Genomic DNA, 18119 nt, shown 5'->3' on the forward strand with positions numbered 1-18119 from the left:
TCCATCCATCCATCCATCCATCCATCCATCCATCCATCCATCCATCCATCCATCCATCCATCCATCCATCCATCCATCCGTTTTTATTAGATGATGATGATCCAAAGACTTGTGCTCTGGGATCGTTTAGTCAGGTCTGACCGATGCCGTCGTCAGTTCACACAAACATTGCTTCCACAGTTGCTAGAGAAAAGGGACATGTTAGAGGCTGGCAGGGCCGCGGAGCCGCGCGTCTAGACGAGGGGGTGAGACTGGCAACCCTTTCAGAGATGGGCAACGACGCCAGAAGAGAAAGGACGAGAGTCTGAAGTGTGTGACCTCAAGGCGGGCTCGGTGTTGTCGCTCCGGGACGCTCGTATGGAAGAGTTATTTCATGTTTGAAATGTGGGAGATGGTGGCGTTAACGAGAGCGAGCTCTCCCTTCCTGTCGTCTAGGACAAGATGGCAGCAATGCAGGCGAACTGTGTGTGGTATGGATTTATAAGTCCATAACATGCTCAGAGAAGCCTTGGATTTGACTTAAAGCGACTCTATGTGAAGGTAAGAGTTAGACTAAGGGCTGGCGATGGTTGTTTCTGTTGAGCTAAACCTACGAAACGACACTTTGAATGTGACGTATTACTGAGTCATAACTTAGCTATAAACTTAGCTAGCGAGCGCTTGCCTGGCTGAACTGTGTTTTCATTTGGGACCAGCTCAGTCACCAGTTTGGCTTTTCAGTTTACATGAGGATTATTAATTTTCTTTACTAGCAAACGGCGTTGACAAAGACGTTAATGGGGATTTTTTTATGGTCACGAGAACATTAAAACACAAGTGCTACCACGACAGCTACTTTTTTCATGTTTTTTTGGGGGGACCCCTCTCCCCCACCATTAGTTAGTTTTTATTAATTACACGTAATTTATTTTGTTGACTGTTAGCCTATCCTAGTCGGACAATATGGATCGAGTGGTAAGTTTTACATGACTTCAGTCATCACCTTGCCCAGTTATGAGACATTTTACACACTTTGTGCTGAGTCTTGAGTACAGAATTGTATCCATAGATGATTATATCCTTAATACAGTCATTATTTTAATCTTATTTCCAAAGAAGCTGCACCATTTTTCTCGTTTTAGTTTTTGTAATAACCTCAGCCACAATGGCCCAAGTTAGAAAAACACAGCACAGTCATAAGTCCTGAGTTTTAAAAATGTTTCAGAACTTGCCCAAGAAGTCTGGTAACCTTTCGGGTTATTAAAACTTACAACACACAAGTAAAACAAAAATATTATTTGAGCTTTTAGCTGGGATTTTATTAAAGCTCTTTGTGGTTGAAAATGAACTGTAGTCACAACACTGAAAATCCCTTACTGTTTGCTTTTGTTAACAATTTAGTTGCGTTCTTCCTCAACTTGTAAGGCTACAAAAACAACAACTAAAAATCCTGACCATTTTATACCRCCTAGTATTTCAAGAAACAACAAAATACGAGTTGAAACTAGCGTATACCAAGTTAATCAAACTAAGATTAGCTAAATGATAATCTGCTTGACCTTTGTCACAGTAAATGTGATGACTTTGTATTAAATGGGTTAAAYTTAGTTTGAAGTTTTAAAGCACAAATCACTTAAAATTATAATTGTAGGAATGATTGCCTTCATTTGCAACAATTTATTTTGAGATTAACAATAAGATTGYTGTGCTTCTGGTCATCTTAAACCAAAGCAGGCAAAAGTCAGAGGAATTTACTCAGACTGTACTTTCCCATCTTGTATTTGTTTGTGTTCTTTTCTCTTCTTTTTCTATTGCATGGAACCTCTCAGTCATCTGTGTACCGCTGTGGCAAACTTAAGACTCATTCAAGTGACGTCATGTTGTGGTCATGTGTGTAGACGTCAGGCAATAAACAAAACATAATGTGAGTTTTTGGGAAACCACAGAGACAGGGTGGTGKTGTGCTGTAGCTGAGATCACAGAAATGATAGGGGTGGAAAATGTCTTTTATCTCAAGACATATACACCTATTACAGTTCACAAATCATAATTACTCATATTTATCTAGTGTTCTGTTCATATCTTGGTTTTGTTTTGAAACTCCCTCAGTATGAGGGATGGTGAGGCCTATTCTGTATTATCTTYTGTGTATTTTAGTTTTACTTGAAACTAAGGCTGTGTTGTATCATATAATAGCAATATAACTTTCACTCTGGCTTGCACAGCAACACAACTAGAGTGAGGGACATAGCAACGTGTTAGCCTCTGTGACAATTTAGTGCCTAAAAACAAAAGGTGGTTCTTTTTAATAAAGCAATTTTTCTACAAGATAATAGACTTTCATTCAACAAAGTGCAACACTAAAATGCCTAAAAAAGCAGTTATTGGTAAAGCTGGTAAAAAACAGCCAACTCACTTCACAATTTCACAAAAACAAACACCACGGAAACGGCTCCACAGAGTACACCCAGGTAATAAAGGCACACGAGGAGACAACACAAGAACCTGGTTATGTGCCRTCCAAAGATAACCAAATGACTCAACAAATCATGTAAAAACATGTCCTAGAATATCGTAGTACTTGGTTGCTGTTAAAGAGCTTTTGCAGCAGAGTCACACTTATCATTATGCACAGTAAAACTAAAATATGCTAAATACTCTCTTTGTTTACAGTAATAAATGCTGCCATCTGCAAGCTCCAGTCATAGGACAATTAATGAAAAAATTAAGAATATAATAATAAATATCATCATTGCAAACAAATGTTACTGAGAAATTTTGCTAAAAGTTTTTGATTATAAACCACCTCTAATTAAGACTTACTGTCATGACATTTTATGATCTAAAAGTATGTAATGCATTCTACATGTTGTGAAACTGTCTGGTGCTTTTTGTATTTTTAGACAATAAGTATTATAGTATTTTTTTCCAGTATACAGTAGTCATAAAACTTTTACATGCAGTGTTAAATTCAAGATGTGATGTAAAAAAAATGAGACCACAGTAAATAATTTCAAAACTTTTTATCTTTACTGTAAGCTGTAACCTGTACAACTGAATTGAAAAAACAAAAAAGCTACAGGAATTTCTTGCAAGTACTAGCYGTGTAGTGCATGTCACAACAATCTCCTGTATTCTTCATGTGTCTGCGCTATGGAGTAGGGTTGCATGATGGAAGCTTTATCTTAYGAAAAACATCAAAGCCCTGCTAAATTTAACACATTCTCCGAAAGATGTGGGAAAATATGTCATGGTCTGATGAACTTATTGGCCATAATTCCATATGGTACGTCTGGATGTCTGTATGTCTCAACACTGCATATCACCAGAAGACCACCATACAACAGTAAATCATGGTGGTGGCAGCAACATGTTTTAGGGCTGCTTTTCTTCAGCTGGGACTGGGGCCTTAGTCATGGTGGAAGGAATTGTGAACTGTTTCAAATACCAGTCAGTCTTGGCACAAAACCTTCAGGCTTCTACTGTAAGGCTGAAGAAGAAGAAAAACTTTGTCTTTCAGGACGACCATGACCCAAAGCATACATCCAAATCAACAAAACAATGGCTTCACAAGAAGATTTAAGGTTTTGGAATGGTCCTGCCAGAGTCCAGACCTGAATCCCATGGAAAATCTCTGTGATGATCTGAGAAGGGTTGTGCACAAGCGATGTCCTCACAATCAGACAGCTTTGGAGCATTTTTGCAAAAAAAAAGAGTGGGTAAATATTGACAAATCAAGATGTGCCATGCTGGTAGCCTCCTGCCCAAAAAGACTGTACTCACTGCTCAGCACACTGTTTTTGGGCACAGTGTGCTTTAATATGGTCAAAAGKTGCTTCAGCAAGTACTAGATTAAGGGTGTACACAGTTATTCAACCACTTTATCTTATTTTTTTTATATATTTACACCCCACCCCCCAATTTTTTAAAAATTATTTTTCAGTTAAGTTTTACAAATTGTAGCTCACATAAAAGGTGAAAAAAAGTTGTGAAAAATTTTATCTTGGTCTCCATTTTTTTTACATCAAAAACCTATAACACAGGTGTGTAAACTTTTTATATTACTGTATTTACCCCCTTGTTATTTGGTATGAAATAAATTGTTTTGTACATTTTTGAMTGCTTTTATTTATATATAAGGCTGGAAACTGATTTACTGAAAAAAAATATAAAAAGAAAATAACTAATAAAAGCCAAAATTGTGGCACATACTAAGCCTCAAACAGTTTTATAATCAAACCACTTTAACTTTGATATTTTATTTTATTGTGTATTTGACTGATATTGTGAGAAGTATTGCCTGTGAGCAGTAGCTAATGACATAAGTAGAAAACTTTACAGAGAAAGTTAAAAAATTCCACAAATAACTTGAGGTCACATGCTTTCGAAAATAGAAGACCTTTTATTTAATAAGCATAAAAATCTAGTTCACGAGGCACAAGGAAAATACCACAGTGTGGCGTCAGGTTGTATAGTTGTGATCTAAGATAGCAACCTTCATGTATTACCAAAATCATAAGAACAGCATTGAAGTGAATTAGAARAAAAGCAAATGTTTAATTTCCGCCATCACAGTTGTCATTTGCCTTATTTATCTGAACTGAGCTGCAGCCAGAACTACCTCATTACAAGACAAGTTTAATTTTAGTGTAAAATGCAGTACCTAATAGAATGCACATGAATGCATGACGAGGAAGCTTCTCACAGACTGCTTTCCTGATCATCTGATTWAAGTGTGAATGCCTAATGGGGCTGTTTTAATGTGCTGTAGGATGGGAGACATTTATAGCTCAAAAATTTGAAGCCTAAGCTGTGGTTATCATAGCAGCTCACTTTTACTTTGAGCTGTGAAATGAAGCAACATGAACAGAAATGGTGTTGAAAGTAAAATAGTTAGTAAAATGTTAATTTTAGACTTAAGTCCATTAAAAAATCTTTTGTTTCCTTAATAATCTGCATTAAATCTAAGAAGTCAACTTTTAGAGAGCATGTGGGTTTTCAGTTCATTTCATCCAGCATGACAAACCTGACCTACTTCCTAAAAGTACAGTTTTGCTGGAAAACCTCTAGAATGAATGATGTGAAACCATGCCTTAGGAAGAACCTCGTGGCTGGTCTAGCTTTTAACTCAAAAATAGCTGCAAATGCTTTTATTTCCTCTTTAAATCAATAAAAGACATTTACTTTACATCCTCATGTCTGACTTGACTACTGTCCTTATTTATCTTTATTCGTTACTCTTTCGCATTACATCAACCCTGTAGCAGACCCATACATTGAGCTAAGAGCTAAATGTAGTATATTTATAACATTACAAAATGATCTAATAAGCAAAAACAAAAAAAATAAATATTTTTTTAAACTTGTGTAAGGCTTGTAAAGTTATGTCACTTATTAGATTGCCTATTATACTTTATAAAACTTTGACAAAAAGCTTGCTATCATGCATGCAGTTATTGTATCTTAGAATCTGTTTGACTAGCATGTGCATTTGTGTTCACTTACACTTAGATGCATTCGCTGTTTCACCAAACAAAACTACCCCCCCATCTGATGATTTAGTTTCAAAATGTTTTAGCATTTCCATGAAGTTCTCTTCCATTTGCTTACACACACACTAAAAATTATAGGGCAGGAGAAAAGAATGAACCACGTCTTGAGTAATTAGACACGTGGGCCTGATTATGCTGTTTGACTTTGTTTTACTCTCTTTGTCTCTTATCCTCTCTCCATTGGTTGCCTAGAGACCTGTCGTAGGATGCATAAAAATGACAGGAATAGGTCAGTCAAACCTTTGAGAAGTTAGTCATCTGCTGTGTGGAGGTGTTTGTGGGATTGTAGTTGGTTGGACAGAATGGTAAAGGTGTCCTGATGCACTCCGCTACATACAGTGCTTCTTTGATTCTCTTCACAGTTGTTGAAGCAAGGGAAAGGCATAGTTAGCCCGTGTCTTGGACAAATGTTGCAACCTTGTGAGTTTAGATCGAGAGTCCTTATTYGTTTACCCAGTTTCTTAATGTCTTATTGATGCACAGCTTTGGTATGCTGTCAAATGTTACACAGCTAATCACAGCCAGATACAGCTGCTCTGGAAACTAGCTCAGTTGGAAATGTTACATCTAGGAAACAAAATGTGTTTTTCAATGCATGGTTTACAGAGTACTGCAAAGACTCTTAACCTTGTAAAGAATTTGTTGCCCCCAGACAGAAGATTGTTTAGATTTTTTTCTTGTGAAGTTCTCATTTTTTTTATTAACTTGTATAAATAAAAAGGGAAGGTCACCTGCCACGTATTTGTGACATGTTCATGTGGGAGAAGTTAAAATGGCTTAATGAGATTGGCAGCGTCTAGTTTTTGGACTCTGGTAACTTAAATAAACCCTTTGAACTTAAGTAAACAAAGAGCAGAAAAGGACCCTGGAATAACTGGACTGTTAGTTCTTTTTGACTGATGATGTAACAGCAACACATTTTTTTGTATTGCATAATAAGCTTTACAGTTTTGTTGCCAAATTTCAGTGTGCTTTGTGCTTGTTTATCCCCTTTTTGTGACATCATTTGGTATAGCAAGCAAGTCAAATGGACTATTTATTTTTGCAGCTGTAATAACCTGTTACTTCTGTTTCTCTCTCTGCAGGTATGGCCTCACAAGTCTTGGTCTACCCACCACACATTTATCAAACCCAGACAAGTGCCTTTAGCAGTGTGAAGAAACTCAAAGTTGAGCCTGGCAGTTGTGTGTACCATGAGAAAGCACACCCGCGGACTTATCTGAACAGCAGAACCCTTGGCATTGTGCACCCAACTAAACAAGCCCACTCATTTGTGAACCGAGACTTAGCAGTGGGTCTAAAAGTTTGTGGAGGACAGCAGTACCCGGTGCAGACAGTGGTGGTGCGTGGCGTGCAAAGACAGCAGCCCGGTCGAAGAGGAGGGGGACCAGGCCCGCTTGTGGTCCAGCAGCAACAGGAGGCAAGGGTTGTCCACGTACAGGACAAGGAGCAGCAGCAGCATCCGACAGTTGAAGCAAGTGGGAGCAGCGGTGGAGGAACAGGGGCAGGAGGAGGAGGAAGGGGAGAGGGCTGCAGTGGAGGAGTTGAGGGAGGAGGAGGGGAGGAGGGCGACAGAGAGGAAGACTGTGAAGGTTTGAACTCAGCTGACAGCTCTCAGCGATGTGGGCTGAAACGCAAAAGTGAGGAGCTGGATAACCGAGGAAGCACCATGCAGATTGTGGAGGAACTGTCAATGTTGCCTGCCATGTTGCAAACGACGAATGTGGGGAATGCAGCTGTGACGGCACCGGCGGCTGTCGGAGTTGGAGGAGGCCCCTCTAAACAGGGTGTAGGACATGGTGGTGTAGGTGTCACAGGAGGGACAGGAGGAGGGGACGGAGACTATCAGGTGGTACAGCACGAAGTCCTGTGTTCCATGAAGAATACTTATGAAGTGCTGGATTTCTTGGGGCGGGGCACATTCGGCCAGGTAGTCAAGTGCTGGAAAAGGGGTACGGGTGAGGTGGTGGCCGTAAAGATCCTGAAAAATCACCCATCCTATGCACGACAGGGACAGATTGAAGTTGGGATCCTTGCTCGTTTGAGTGGGGAGAATGCAGATGAGCACAACCTGGTGCGAGCCTTTGAATGCTTCCAGCATCGCAGCCACACCTGTCTAGTATTTGAGATGCTTGAGCAGAACCTGTATGATTTTCTGAAGCAAAATAAGTTCAGTCCTCTCCCCCTGAAAGTGATCAGACCTGTGCTACAGCAAGTAGCCACAGCTCTGAAAAAGTTAAAATGCATGGGTTTAATACACGCAGACCTTAAGCCGGAAAACATCATGCTGGTGGACCCAGTAAGGCAACCCTACAGGGTGAAAGTGATTGACTTTGGCTCAGCCAGTCATGTCTCCAAAGCAGTGTGTTCAACGTACCTCCAGTCTCGTTATTATAGGTGAGTACAAGAAAGAATAAAGACTTCCCATTTTTCCCCCTTTAATTTTCAGGCAAATTTTGCACGTTTTGTGAYTGCCAATGTTTAGATTCAAAATGTTTTTTCTAGCATCATAAGAAAATGTAAAGGATATTGCACAACATCCTGCATATGTAGGAGATACCGGTTTTAGACAAAAAAAGGGTCTGCTTCCTTTGTTCCTGCTGTTTGTAAAAAGAAGCTTTAAATAACCTTAACTAATTACAGCTTGACTCTGTGAACACTTTTTTATTACTTGCAGTCTGAAATTGCAGTAACTCAGGGCGTTTTATTGTTTGCAAAGAAATTAAAGATTTATGCCACTGTTATAGTTGACTTGATGGGCTAGGGTAATACATTGAAATTTTTAAATAGTTTTAACTTTTGTGCAGTGCTCTCTGACCACACTTTGGTGCAGCTAATCAGAAAGAATTACACACACAAGTATGTTGTACTTTGTCCACCTATAACTGATTATTGATCCCTCTGAAATTCTGCAGCTGTCTTGGTGCAGCTTCTCCCAACAGGCAGTCATGTTGCTCCCTACTCTGTCTTGAGCAGTTAGTCATTGTATAGCTGTAAATCTCCAAACTCCAAGGATTTTATGAAACCATGCTCTATTAGCAGCTGTTAGTCTTCCTTCTGTTCATCAAAAATTAATGAAATTCATTTTGCAGCTGGAAAAAAATAGCTACACTGTTTTGTTTTCTACCTTCTGCCCTAACATAAACTTATGCACTAAGATATTTGACTTTTATTTTTTAATGCTCCCCTTTGGAAAACAAACAAAAAACAAAACAAAACAAACAAACAAACAAAAAAATAATTGCCAAATTGCCATCAACAAAGACAAAATGTAAGCCACATATTGTTTGGGTGTGTTAAGAGTTCATTTGAATTCACACATTGGAACTGTTGTACWTGGGAAATATGTTAGCTAACATATAATCAGACTAATTTGATATAACAGTGTTTTTTAAATATTTTAGAAAAAAATGCCATTTTATTTTAAAAGTCAGCTTAGTCCTAAAACCATTGGTCTTTTGTTAAATAGTATCCTTAATAACATGATTGGTACTTCAACCTCTGAGCGTAGGGGAGAGTTCACTGGGATTTAGTGTTAGCTGTCAGTGATCATTATTTACATGACTGTTGAATAATTTTCATTGTCTACATACTAAAGTAGTGAATCAGCGTGATAACGGGGAAATTCAAACTGCTAATGAAAATTAATGTAAAAACCATTTGATATCAGTCCGCATTTGCATCTGCTGTAGATGTTCCCATCTATTTAGAGTAGACTGAACTTTGTTTGAACCCTAGTTTCAAATTATAAGTGGAAAATACTTGTCAGTAACTTTCAGTTATTTCTTTTTCTTTTAATCTCACATTCATCAGGCTTTTTTGTGAAGGCGATTAGCGTTTTAAATGCACTGTATTTCAGGAAGTCGCTCAAAATAGAACTGTCGTACTTTGCTGCGCTTTGGTGGGGGAGGAAGTGAACATTGCAGCTGCTGCAGTTTGTCAGCCCTGACAGCTTTGAGCGTTGGTGACCACAAGTCTTACAAGGTGTTGTATTTTGATACAACATATGCTATTACCTTTGCTAACAAATGACAATTAACCGTTTGTCTGACTGCAGTTTAGAGGCATTTATTGTACATGCCAGAGAAACAGGCTAAAAAAATGTAATTTCAATTTTCTTTGCATGTTTGGCCTTTTACACATTGACTCTTTAGCTGTAACTATAGCTAATTAAATGTTGAAATTTTTTGGAAAATTTGTTGTGTTGTAAATTTATCTACCTTTTTGCAATGAGCTCTTTAACAACTAAGTACTTAATAGCTGTCATAGTTCTGGCCTAAGAAGCGAGCGATAGAAGTTCATAAGTTGATCACCAGTACAACTAGCCATTCTCATCTGCATTCGTTTGGAAAGCAAGTTTAGTCTAATTAGTCAGACTTAGTAAAGTTTACTCTAATCATTAAACTACGGCAATTGTATCACACATATTTTTAAAATGTTCATTTAGATCAACTCAAATTCAAGTTGAGATTCTAAAAGTATAGTTAAAGATTTTAATCTATGGTGGTAACATTGTTTTAGGAAAAGCTTAACTCTTTGTTTGAGAGGTATAAAGAAACATACAATAATAATTTGTTCTAGAAGACAGGTTCAAAGCAAGACTGACAAACTTACTGAAAATCTACCGTATATCAAATGGTATAAAAATGTGGAAACATGACGTTTGCATTTGGCTCATCTTTTTAGATTTTAGCATTGATTTGATTTTTATGTCAAGACAACGTTGCAGTAGTGATGCAACACTTAAAGAAGGACTATTGCACCTCTGTAGCTCATGTGTCTCTTCAGAGACCAGAGTATGCAAAAGCATACTGTGAAGCAACAGCGTTGCTGAGGCCAAAAGTGGAGGGAAGCTTAAAATAGCTCATGGGACAGAGGCCAGAGTGCCTTGACGTCTATAGATGGTGAACCACATGGGCAGCCAAAATATAAAAAAAGGACAGCTTAAAACGTTCGAGACCTCTGACTTACTCACTCAAGGTCAACCAGCTCAACAGTGACATCTGTTTTCATTTTATTTTTAATGCCAGTTTGCACGATGTGGGAGGGGTTTTGTGAAAAACGCACAAGGAAAATTATTCAATAAAAATGTCACCAGCTTTAACTAATAATTTTAACAATTTTTACTCCCCCTTTAAATATGACAAGGAAGTTTAATTGCTCCCATAAAAATCACACAATTTATTTGTTATTGTTTGGCTTGAGCCTAATAAATATTTATGTACCAACCCAAATACAATATGTTTCGCTGTCAGTGTATGGGGTACCGGGCCACTTGATACGGGCTGTCAGGTCCTTGTACGACCGGTGTCAGAGTCTGGTTCGCATTGCCGGCAGTAAGTCGGGCTCGTTTCCGGTGAGAGTTGGACTCCGCCAAGGCTGCCCTTTGTCACCGATTCTGTTCATTACTTTCATGGACAGAATTTCTAGGCGCAGCCGAGGTGTTGAGGGGATCCGTTTTGGTGGCCTTAGGATCGCATCTCTGCTTTTTGCGGATGATGTGGTCCTGTTGGCTTCATCGGAGCGAGATCTGCAGCTCTCGCTGGAGCGGTTCGCGGCCGAGTGCGAAGCGGCTGGGATGAAGCTCAGTGCCTCCAAATACGAGGCCATGGTCTTGAGCCGGAAAAGGGCAGAGTGCCTTCTCCGGGTCAGGGGGGTCGCCCTGTCTCAAGTGGAGGAGTTTAAGTATCTGGGGATCTTGTTCACGAATGGGGGAAGAACGGAGCGGGAGATCGACAGGCGGATTGGCGCAGCGTCTGCTGTAAAGCGGGCACTGTACCGGTTCGTCGTGGTGAAGAGAGAGCTGAGTCAGAAAGCGAAGCTCTCGATTTACCGGTCGATCTACGTTCCTACCCTCATCTATGGTCATGAGCTTTGGGTCATGACCGAAAGAACGAGGTCCCAGATACAAGCGGCCGAAATGGGTTTCCTCCGCAGGGTGGCTGGGCTCTCCCTTAGAGATAGGGTGAGAAGCTCGGTCATCCGGGAGGGACTCAGAGTAGAGCCGCTGCTCCTCCACGTCGAGAGGAGCCAGTTGAGGTGGCTCGGGCATCTGGTAAGGATGCCTCCTGGACGCCTCCCTGGTGAGGTATTCCGGGCACGTCCCACCGGGAGGAGGCCCCGAGGAAGACCCAGGACACGCTGGAGGGACTATGTCTCTCGGCTGGCCTGGGAACGCCTTGGAGTTCCCCCGGAGGAGCTGGAAGAAGTGGCTGGGGAGAGGGAGGTCTGGGCCTCCCTTCTGAAGCTGCTGCCCCCGCGACCCGACCCCGGATAGTCGGAAGAAAATGGATGGATGGATGGATGGATGTCAGTGTTTATTTTGTTGTCAAAATCTAAATCTAAATCAAAACTAACAGGACTGACTGACACAGGGAGAATTAAAATTGATAGTAAATTAGTGTCTTGATTTTTACATGGCCTGTAAAAGCCTTTATTACCGCCCTCTTGTTACTGAAACATTTAGACTAATGCAGCTGGATTAACTTTTCCCTGAAAAGTCTCTGAGAAAGTAATCCCCCAGACTGTCTTCCAAACTATTGTGTGTCGGGCAACTTGTGGCGGTTACACAAACCTTTTCTCTATTATGAGTTGTACACTTAGAGGGAAATTATCAAATGAATTGAGGCTGTGTATGTTATCTGCAACATGATGCTATGAGATGGGACAACTATTTTTTTCTTTGACTGTGTGCTCACATGTTCGCAGTCATTTTTGTTGATGTTTACGTTGTCCTGCTGGTTGGTGTCACAAGTTCATGAGAAACATCTGCCCTGCTTCATAATCTCTACTACAGATTCTGTTGGTAATGCACAAATGCTGATATTGTTTTCATGCAATAATACTGTGTTGCTGCTGCTGCTAGAATAAATAGCTGAAGTTACAGCATTCCATTTGAAAAAAAGAGTTTTGTCAGTTTAACAAAATTGCAAATTAAACATGTTTAGCAAATGTGTGCAAATGTTAGCTCTGTAAAACACTTAAATTGCAAGCTTTTTCTGTAGGATTATTGATGATGCTGAAGGAAGCTAAGGTCAAGAAGCATAATGTGCTGTGAAACTAGTACTTCAGTGTTTCCCTTACCATTATACAGCCCCCACCCCCGTGTGCCAACGAGATGGCCCGCCCCTCTAAGAATTTCACGGCATGTAGTCATATTTATTTAAATAAGGCCAGATCAAGTCGAGAGCTATTTTTTGCGCCCYTCCATATCCACCTCTCGCCAAACTTGGGGGAAAAAGATGGCGCAGAGCGAGGCTGAGCGCTGTATGTGGTCCTCACAAAGATAGGAAGACGTGTGTGAGATTAGACGCGCAACCCTGCTTTTAATCACGAAGCACCGATGCGACAGCTTTGCGAGCTACTTTTTCTTTCTTTAAAAGAAAATGCGACAGGTGAAGCCACAGCATGGTTACTACCTTATCAATGATTACTGCCTTTTTTTCTTTCTCTAAGGGTGGGGGTCAGCTTCACTCAGCTGCAGGTGAACACCTCTCGGGAACGCACGTTTCCTGGACTATTTTCCACAGAGGATTACGTCGTATTTTATATTTATTATATTTCTAAAGGCACTTCGCAGCATTTCCCCTAAGTGTTCACATCACGAGCGCAACAAAACCGCGACGGATCAGCTGACTGTTTTTAAAGCGAGGGGCAGCGAACATGTCCACCTGCAGCTCGGCTCCGACCAGCCCGGGACTTAAAGTTCATACGTGTCAACCCCTTTAGACGTTTATCGTGAATAATGAGCGTTAAAAATTTATAATTTGCGCAAAAAATCAGTATTAATCACGCGGATGGGGTTGGGGTGCGCTGACCGCAGCTGCGCGGGGTGGGGAGGAGGAGGAGGATCTTTTAAAGACGTGTCTACATTTGACTTTTATTTTTTCTAAAATCACAGAGTTCTCAGTTAAAAGTTAAAGTTCTTCTAGAGTTCTAATAATTATTAGAAAGGACATGATTTGAAGTTTTTACTGATAATATTTTATTCAAAACATGATACAGAAGTCATAAGAAGCAGATTTATTTTTAACAAACATTACAAACGTGTTCATTCCTACAAAACTGTCAAATATATTTACAAACAACACTAAACTGACTCAGATTAACATCAAGTAAATCCTGTTTTATAATTAAATGTCTGTTTCCTGCTATAAAGAAAAATCATTCTGTCCTTGTTCCTAATCAGGGTCAGGGTGGGGCTGGAACCTGTCCTCGCTGCCTTTGGGTGAAGGCAGGGGACACCTGGACAGGTCTCCAGTTCACCAGAGACACCTGGACAGGTCTCCAGTTCACCAGAGACACCTGGACAGGTCTCCAGTCTCCATCAGGGACACAAAAGAGACAATCAACCATCCACACTCTGCCACACCTAGAGTCACACAGAAGAGCTCCAGAAGGTTGAGAACTGAGAACTCTGGGCTCAGATCATCTGCTGCACAGAGTTCTAATCACTTAATATCAATAATATTTTTATTGATAATTATCATGAGGAGTCCTTAACTAGGATGTAGTTGGGCAATTACATATTCATGTATGTGTAAATTTATTATCATAATTGCAGGTGAGTCGCATAAATTTATGTTTTTATAAAACCAGTAGCCCCCCACCCCGACCAATTTCCTAGGGGAAACACTGTACTTCATGCTCATCTTTTCAGCGTAGCTTTTAAGGCAATGTAGAAAATGAGAATTGCATTCACTTAATGTAATGTAAATTTATCTTTTTATTGCAGAAAGTTTGAGCTCTTTCTTTGCCCATTATTGGTTATTTGATGCAGTGGCATCGTAATGGTGTAAGGTCACTTAGAAAGGATATCTTTAGTGAAAAAGGCCATGCTGCTGATATTCTCTGTAGGATTATTGATAATGCAGAAGGAAGATTCAGAGCCATGATGTACTATAATGATGTGCTCCTTGAAAGCCACTTATTTGGCTCCCAAGGACATAAATAGTTGAAAACTTGAATACTAGTTGTCTTTTTATATGCATAACAGCTATGATTTTTATATATATTTGTGAACTTTATTTTCCTCATTAATTATTAAGTTGTGTAGATCAAAGTGTGGTATTTGTTACTAATATATTGTATTCTGATAATCCCTCTTAATGTATTAATAACAAAATGCAAATATTAAAATCTATTTTTAGAATTTTGTGTCAGCCATCAAAGCAAGTCAATTTGTAACTTACTCTGGAAAAATTAACCTTTCAAAACTCCTGCTCCTTGTAAGCACAGAGTTTTACATGTGTAAAACACGTCTCAAGTTTTGTATCCTTAATTGAAGGTCTGGGCTGATGGGAGTGCTCGTGCTTCATCATCTCATTGCCAAGCTGTCTTTGTTTTCCACTTAATAATGCAGGATGCCCCGAGAGTGTGTGGAATTACAGTTCCTGGAAACAGCATGAAGTACRGCTCCATTCTCTGATTATGAAGCCACCATGTTATCAGTTACTTTGTGGCTGAGCTTAGGCCAAAAGTAGTTTTATCCCTCTGAGTTTCTCTGATTCTACAGTTAATTCACAAACCTGTGCAGGCATGCAGTGACAATGTCCATCTGTGTGTGTATCCACCCCTATTTGCTGTTCTACGAACACTCCCTCTCTTGAGGACAGAAGAGGGTGGATCACAGGGTTATTTCTGGACTTTGAGATAATGATCATGAATAAAAAATACTGATGGAGTTAATTTAGAATCTTCTCCAGCATRGCACAGTTATTTTCAGTGGGTAAATGGCAAATAAAGTTAAATAAAACAAAATAGCATTAGTAACATTATCTTATTTTGAGTGGAATGGAATTGCCTTGCACTATTAGCCTGGTTTTTATGTCAGTTATATCCAGTTCACTTGAAAACTCAGTTCTGTTGCTTCAAAGCTCCTGGGACGTACTGGACTTCAGCAGAGCCCGATTTATTTAACACAAGGACAGAAATGAAGACTGGGGCAGGCAAACACGTTGGAGTATCTGTCAGTGGGCTGGCAGATTTCTTGGATAAAAATATGATCTGAGATCACGTTCATCACAAAAAAAAATTAAATAAATAAATAAAATAAAGAAACATTCTCCTTTTCCTGTTGACACATGATGTTACATGTAATTGTGAGGATAAAGTAAAATTTCTCTTTCTTAGTCATCGGTTTTCAGTTTGAGAGGTAATGTCAGTCAGCAGACCTGATAGGCATCGTTTTGTCTTTTGATTTGTCTTTTGACTGGGGAAAAACCGTTCTGCATAGCTGRTTCGTTTAAAAACAAAAGAAAAACTGAGTAGAGAAGATGAAAGTTTAATGATGTTGCTTTTCATCTTATTTTGTTTTGAGGGGTCAAACCTGAGCTGGTTTATGGTAAATCACTACCTATACTATCACTACCTTATAGTCATTATATATTAAAACCTAACTGTGGATTTTGTGTAAAATCTGACAGTAAAAGTTTTTGTTCCTTTCCCACTTACTATGTTGCACGAGTCTGACATGTGCTTGACAAAGACAGGATACAAGTCCATCAACTGGCTTTTTGTTGGAACTGTTTGCCTCTTCTGTGGTTTATGCACGTGGGGGTGAAGTCACGAGGCTTCTGCTTCTCCACAAGCATTCACTGACTCCAGCGTGTGTACGTCATATCCTCAGGATGGAAAACAGGTTTGGTTTCATTGAAGGGTGGTAAGGCTTTACTTGGCTTGATTAAGATGGAGCTGTGCAACCATAGCAACATCCTCTTAGCCCTTCAAATTGAATGAGACAGAACCTGTGTTTTCAGTTTTGTCTTTTATTTCAATTTACAGTTGCGCATGTTGCACTGTTGTTGTGCAGTTGGCTGGTGAACAGTTTAACAAGAATGTTTGAAAAAAATTGCATAAACTATAAATAACAGATGTGGTTATCCTCCTAAAAAATCCACAAAAATCAAATCTGAAAATGACTTAAAATATAAAGATTGTAAGACTGTGGCTTCAAAATGTCTCACTTCAGTTAAATCCCATTCAGAAAATGTCACTGTCTTTCATTAAATACTAAGTCAATGATAATCATGTTAACTCTTTGTAACCCTTTTTATTATTTGGGAGCAGTGGTGTAGATGTTAAAGGAAACAAGCTTATGATACAGAGGGTGCAGGTTTGGTAAYAGGTAAAGTAGGCACATAGAATATGGGTKGGAAAGGTGAAGCACCCACACCTGCTTCTCTTATTTGCCCTATTGTTGGCCCATGAGCAAGGCTCTAGTTGCTGCCTAGTCACATTTTATGGCTGACCTGAGTATGCACAAAATGAATTTCCCCATTGTGGATCACTAAAGTAAACATTGTTATTATCAGGGCTGCACAATATATTAAATATTTATCGTCATYGCRAYAACAGCCTGTGAAATATATTGCAAATAAAAACTACAGAAACTGCATTAAAATGGCTAAATTGTTCCGTTTGTGCTATAATTATGTATTGCAAACTATAATGATATAAAATGGCAGTATATATGCTATTGCTATTATTTCTGTTACAATTTTTGTTTTTGCTTTTCGTGCTTTTTTCAAACTTTAAAAAATGTACACGTTTTTAAACACTGCATACTTAAGTATTTGTTCTAAAATGTACACGTTTTTAAACACTGCATACTTAAGCATTTGTTCTAAAAATGTACACGTTTTTAAACACTGCATACTTAAGTATTTGTTCATTTAACGCAAGTCATATTGTCATTACAATATCAAGCACTGTTGTACATCACAGGTTTTCCTAATATTGTTCAGACATAATTATTATTAATTTATATTTTATTGTAGTCCTAGATTATCCTGTTGCACAAAAAGAAACTACACTTTTGAGGTTATTGTGACTTTAAACTGGACATAATCGCCAAGCCAACTGACCTAAAACATTTTTTGGGTGATCTTGTTAATGTCTAGTCACATAAGTCTTAATAACTCAGCTGCTTTAGGATTGAGATCCCATGGTTCTCATGGGACACTGCACAAATGTTGCAGAAGATGGTGGTTTTCAAGTAGCTGCATACAGTCAAAAAAAATATAGACAGCAGATCCCACTCTGATTTTTTGATGAATAACCATGGAGTCTYATTTGTTAAAGTCACATAGTTTATATCTTTCAAACCAAGATCTAAAACATCTAGATTTATCKGGGAGACAGACAGTTTATCAAAACAAATGACAAATGGTCTACAAAACTCAGCCCAGTAACAGTTGGTAATGGGGCTTGGATAATCACTGAAACCCTGGTATGCAACCTCTCATTTCTCACTCCTTCAGGGAAAATCCTTTTGTTTATTAATAGGACATGCTTTCGAGGCTGAAATCATTGGCATGACTTCCTGGTTACTTGTCTGATGCARTCTTGTCTAATGCACCAACTGTTGCTTGCATCTGTCTTTATTGTGGAGTAAAACTGTTTAAAACCAAATTTAGCAGGTCTCGGATTTGCTGTTGCTGGCCATATCTCACATGCCTTAGTCCCATATGACTCCAAAAATAGAGGCTTTCTACCATATACAATGGGTAAAATAAGTATTGAACACGTCAACATTTTTCTCAGTAAATATATTACTAGAGGTGCTAATGACATGAAATTTTCACCAGA

General features: G+C 39.1%; 1 protein-coding gene across 3 annotated transcripts in view; it reads left to right on the forward strand.

The window, feature by feature from the left end:
• The first annotated feature begins 181 nt into the window (after nucleotides 1–181).
• Nucleotides 182–18119, forward strand: part of hipk3b (homeodomain interacting protein kinase 3b) — a 39313-nt gene continuing 21375 nt past the window's right edge. For all 3 annotated transcript variants that reach the window (XM_014001890.1, XM_014001891.1, XM_014001892.1), the window contains exons 1-2: nucleotides 182–540; nucleotides 6617–7928. In XM_014001890.1, the coding sequence (XP_013857344.1) occupies nucleotides 6619–7928 (1310 nt within the window). In that variant the 5' untranslated portion in view covers nucleotides 182–540; nucleotides 6617–6618. The remainder of the gene's footprint in view (nucleotides 541–6616; nucleotides 7929–18119) is intronic.

Source organism: Austrofundulus limnaeus, unplaced genomic scaffold (assembly GCF_001266775.1).
Source record: "Austrofundulus limnaeus strain Quisiro unplaced genomic scaffold, Austrofundulus_limnaeus-1.0 Scaffold10, whole genome shotgun sequence".
NCBI classification, from domain to species: Eukaryota; Metazoa; Chordata; class Actinopteri; order Cyprinodontiformes; family Rivulidae; genus Austrofundulus; species Austrofundulus limnaeus.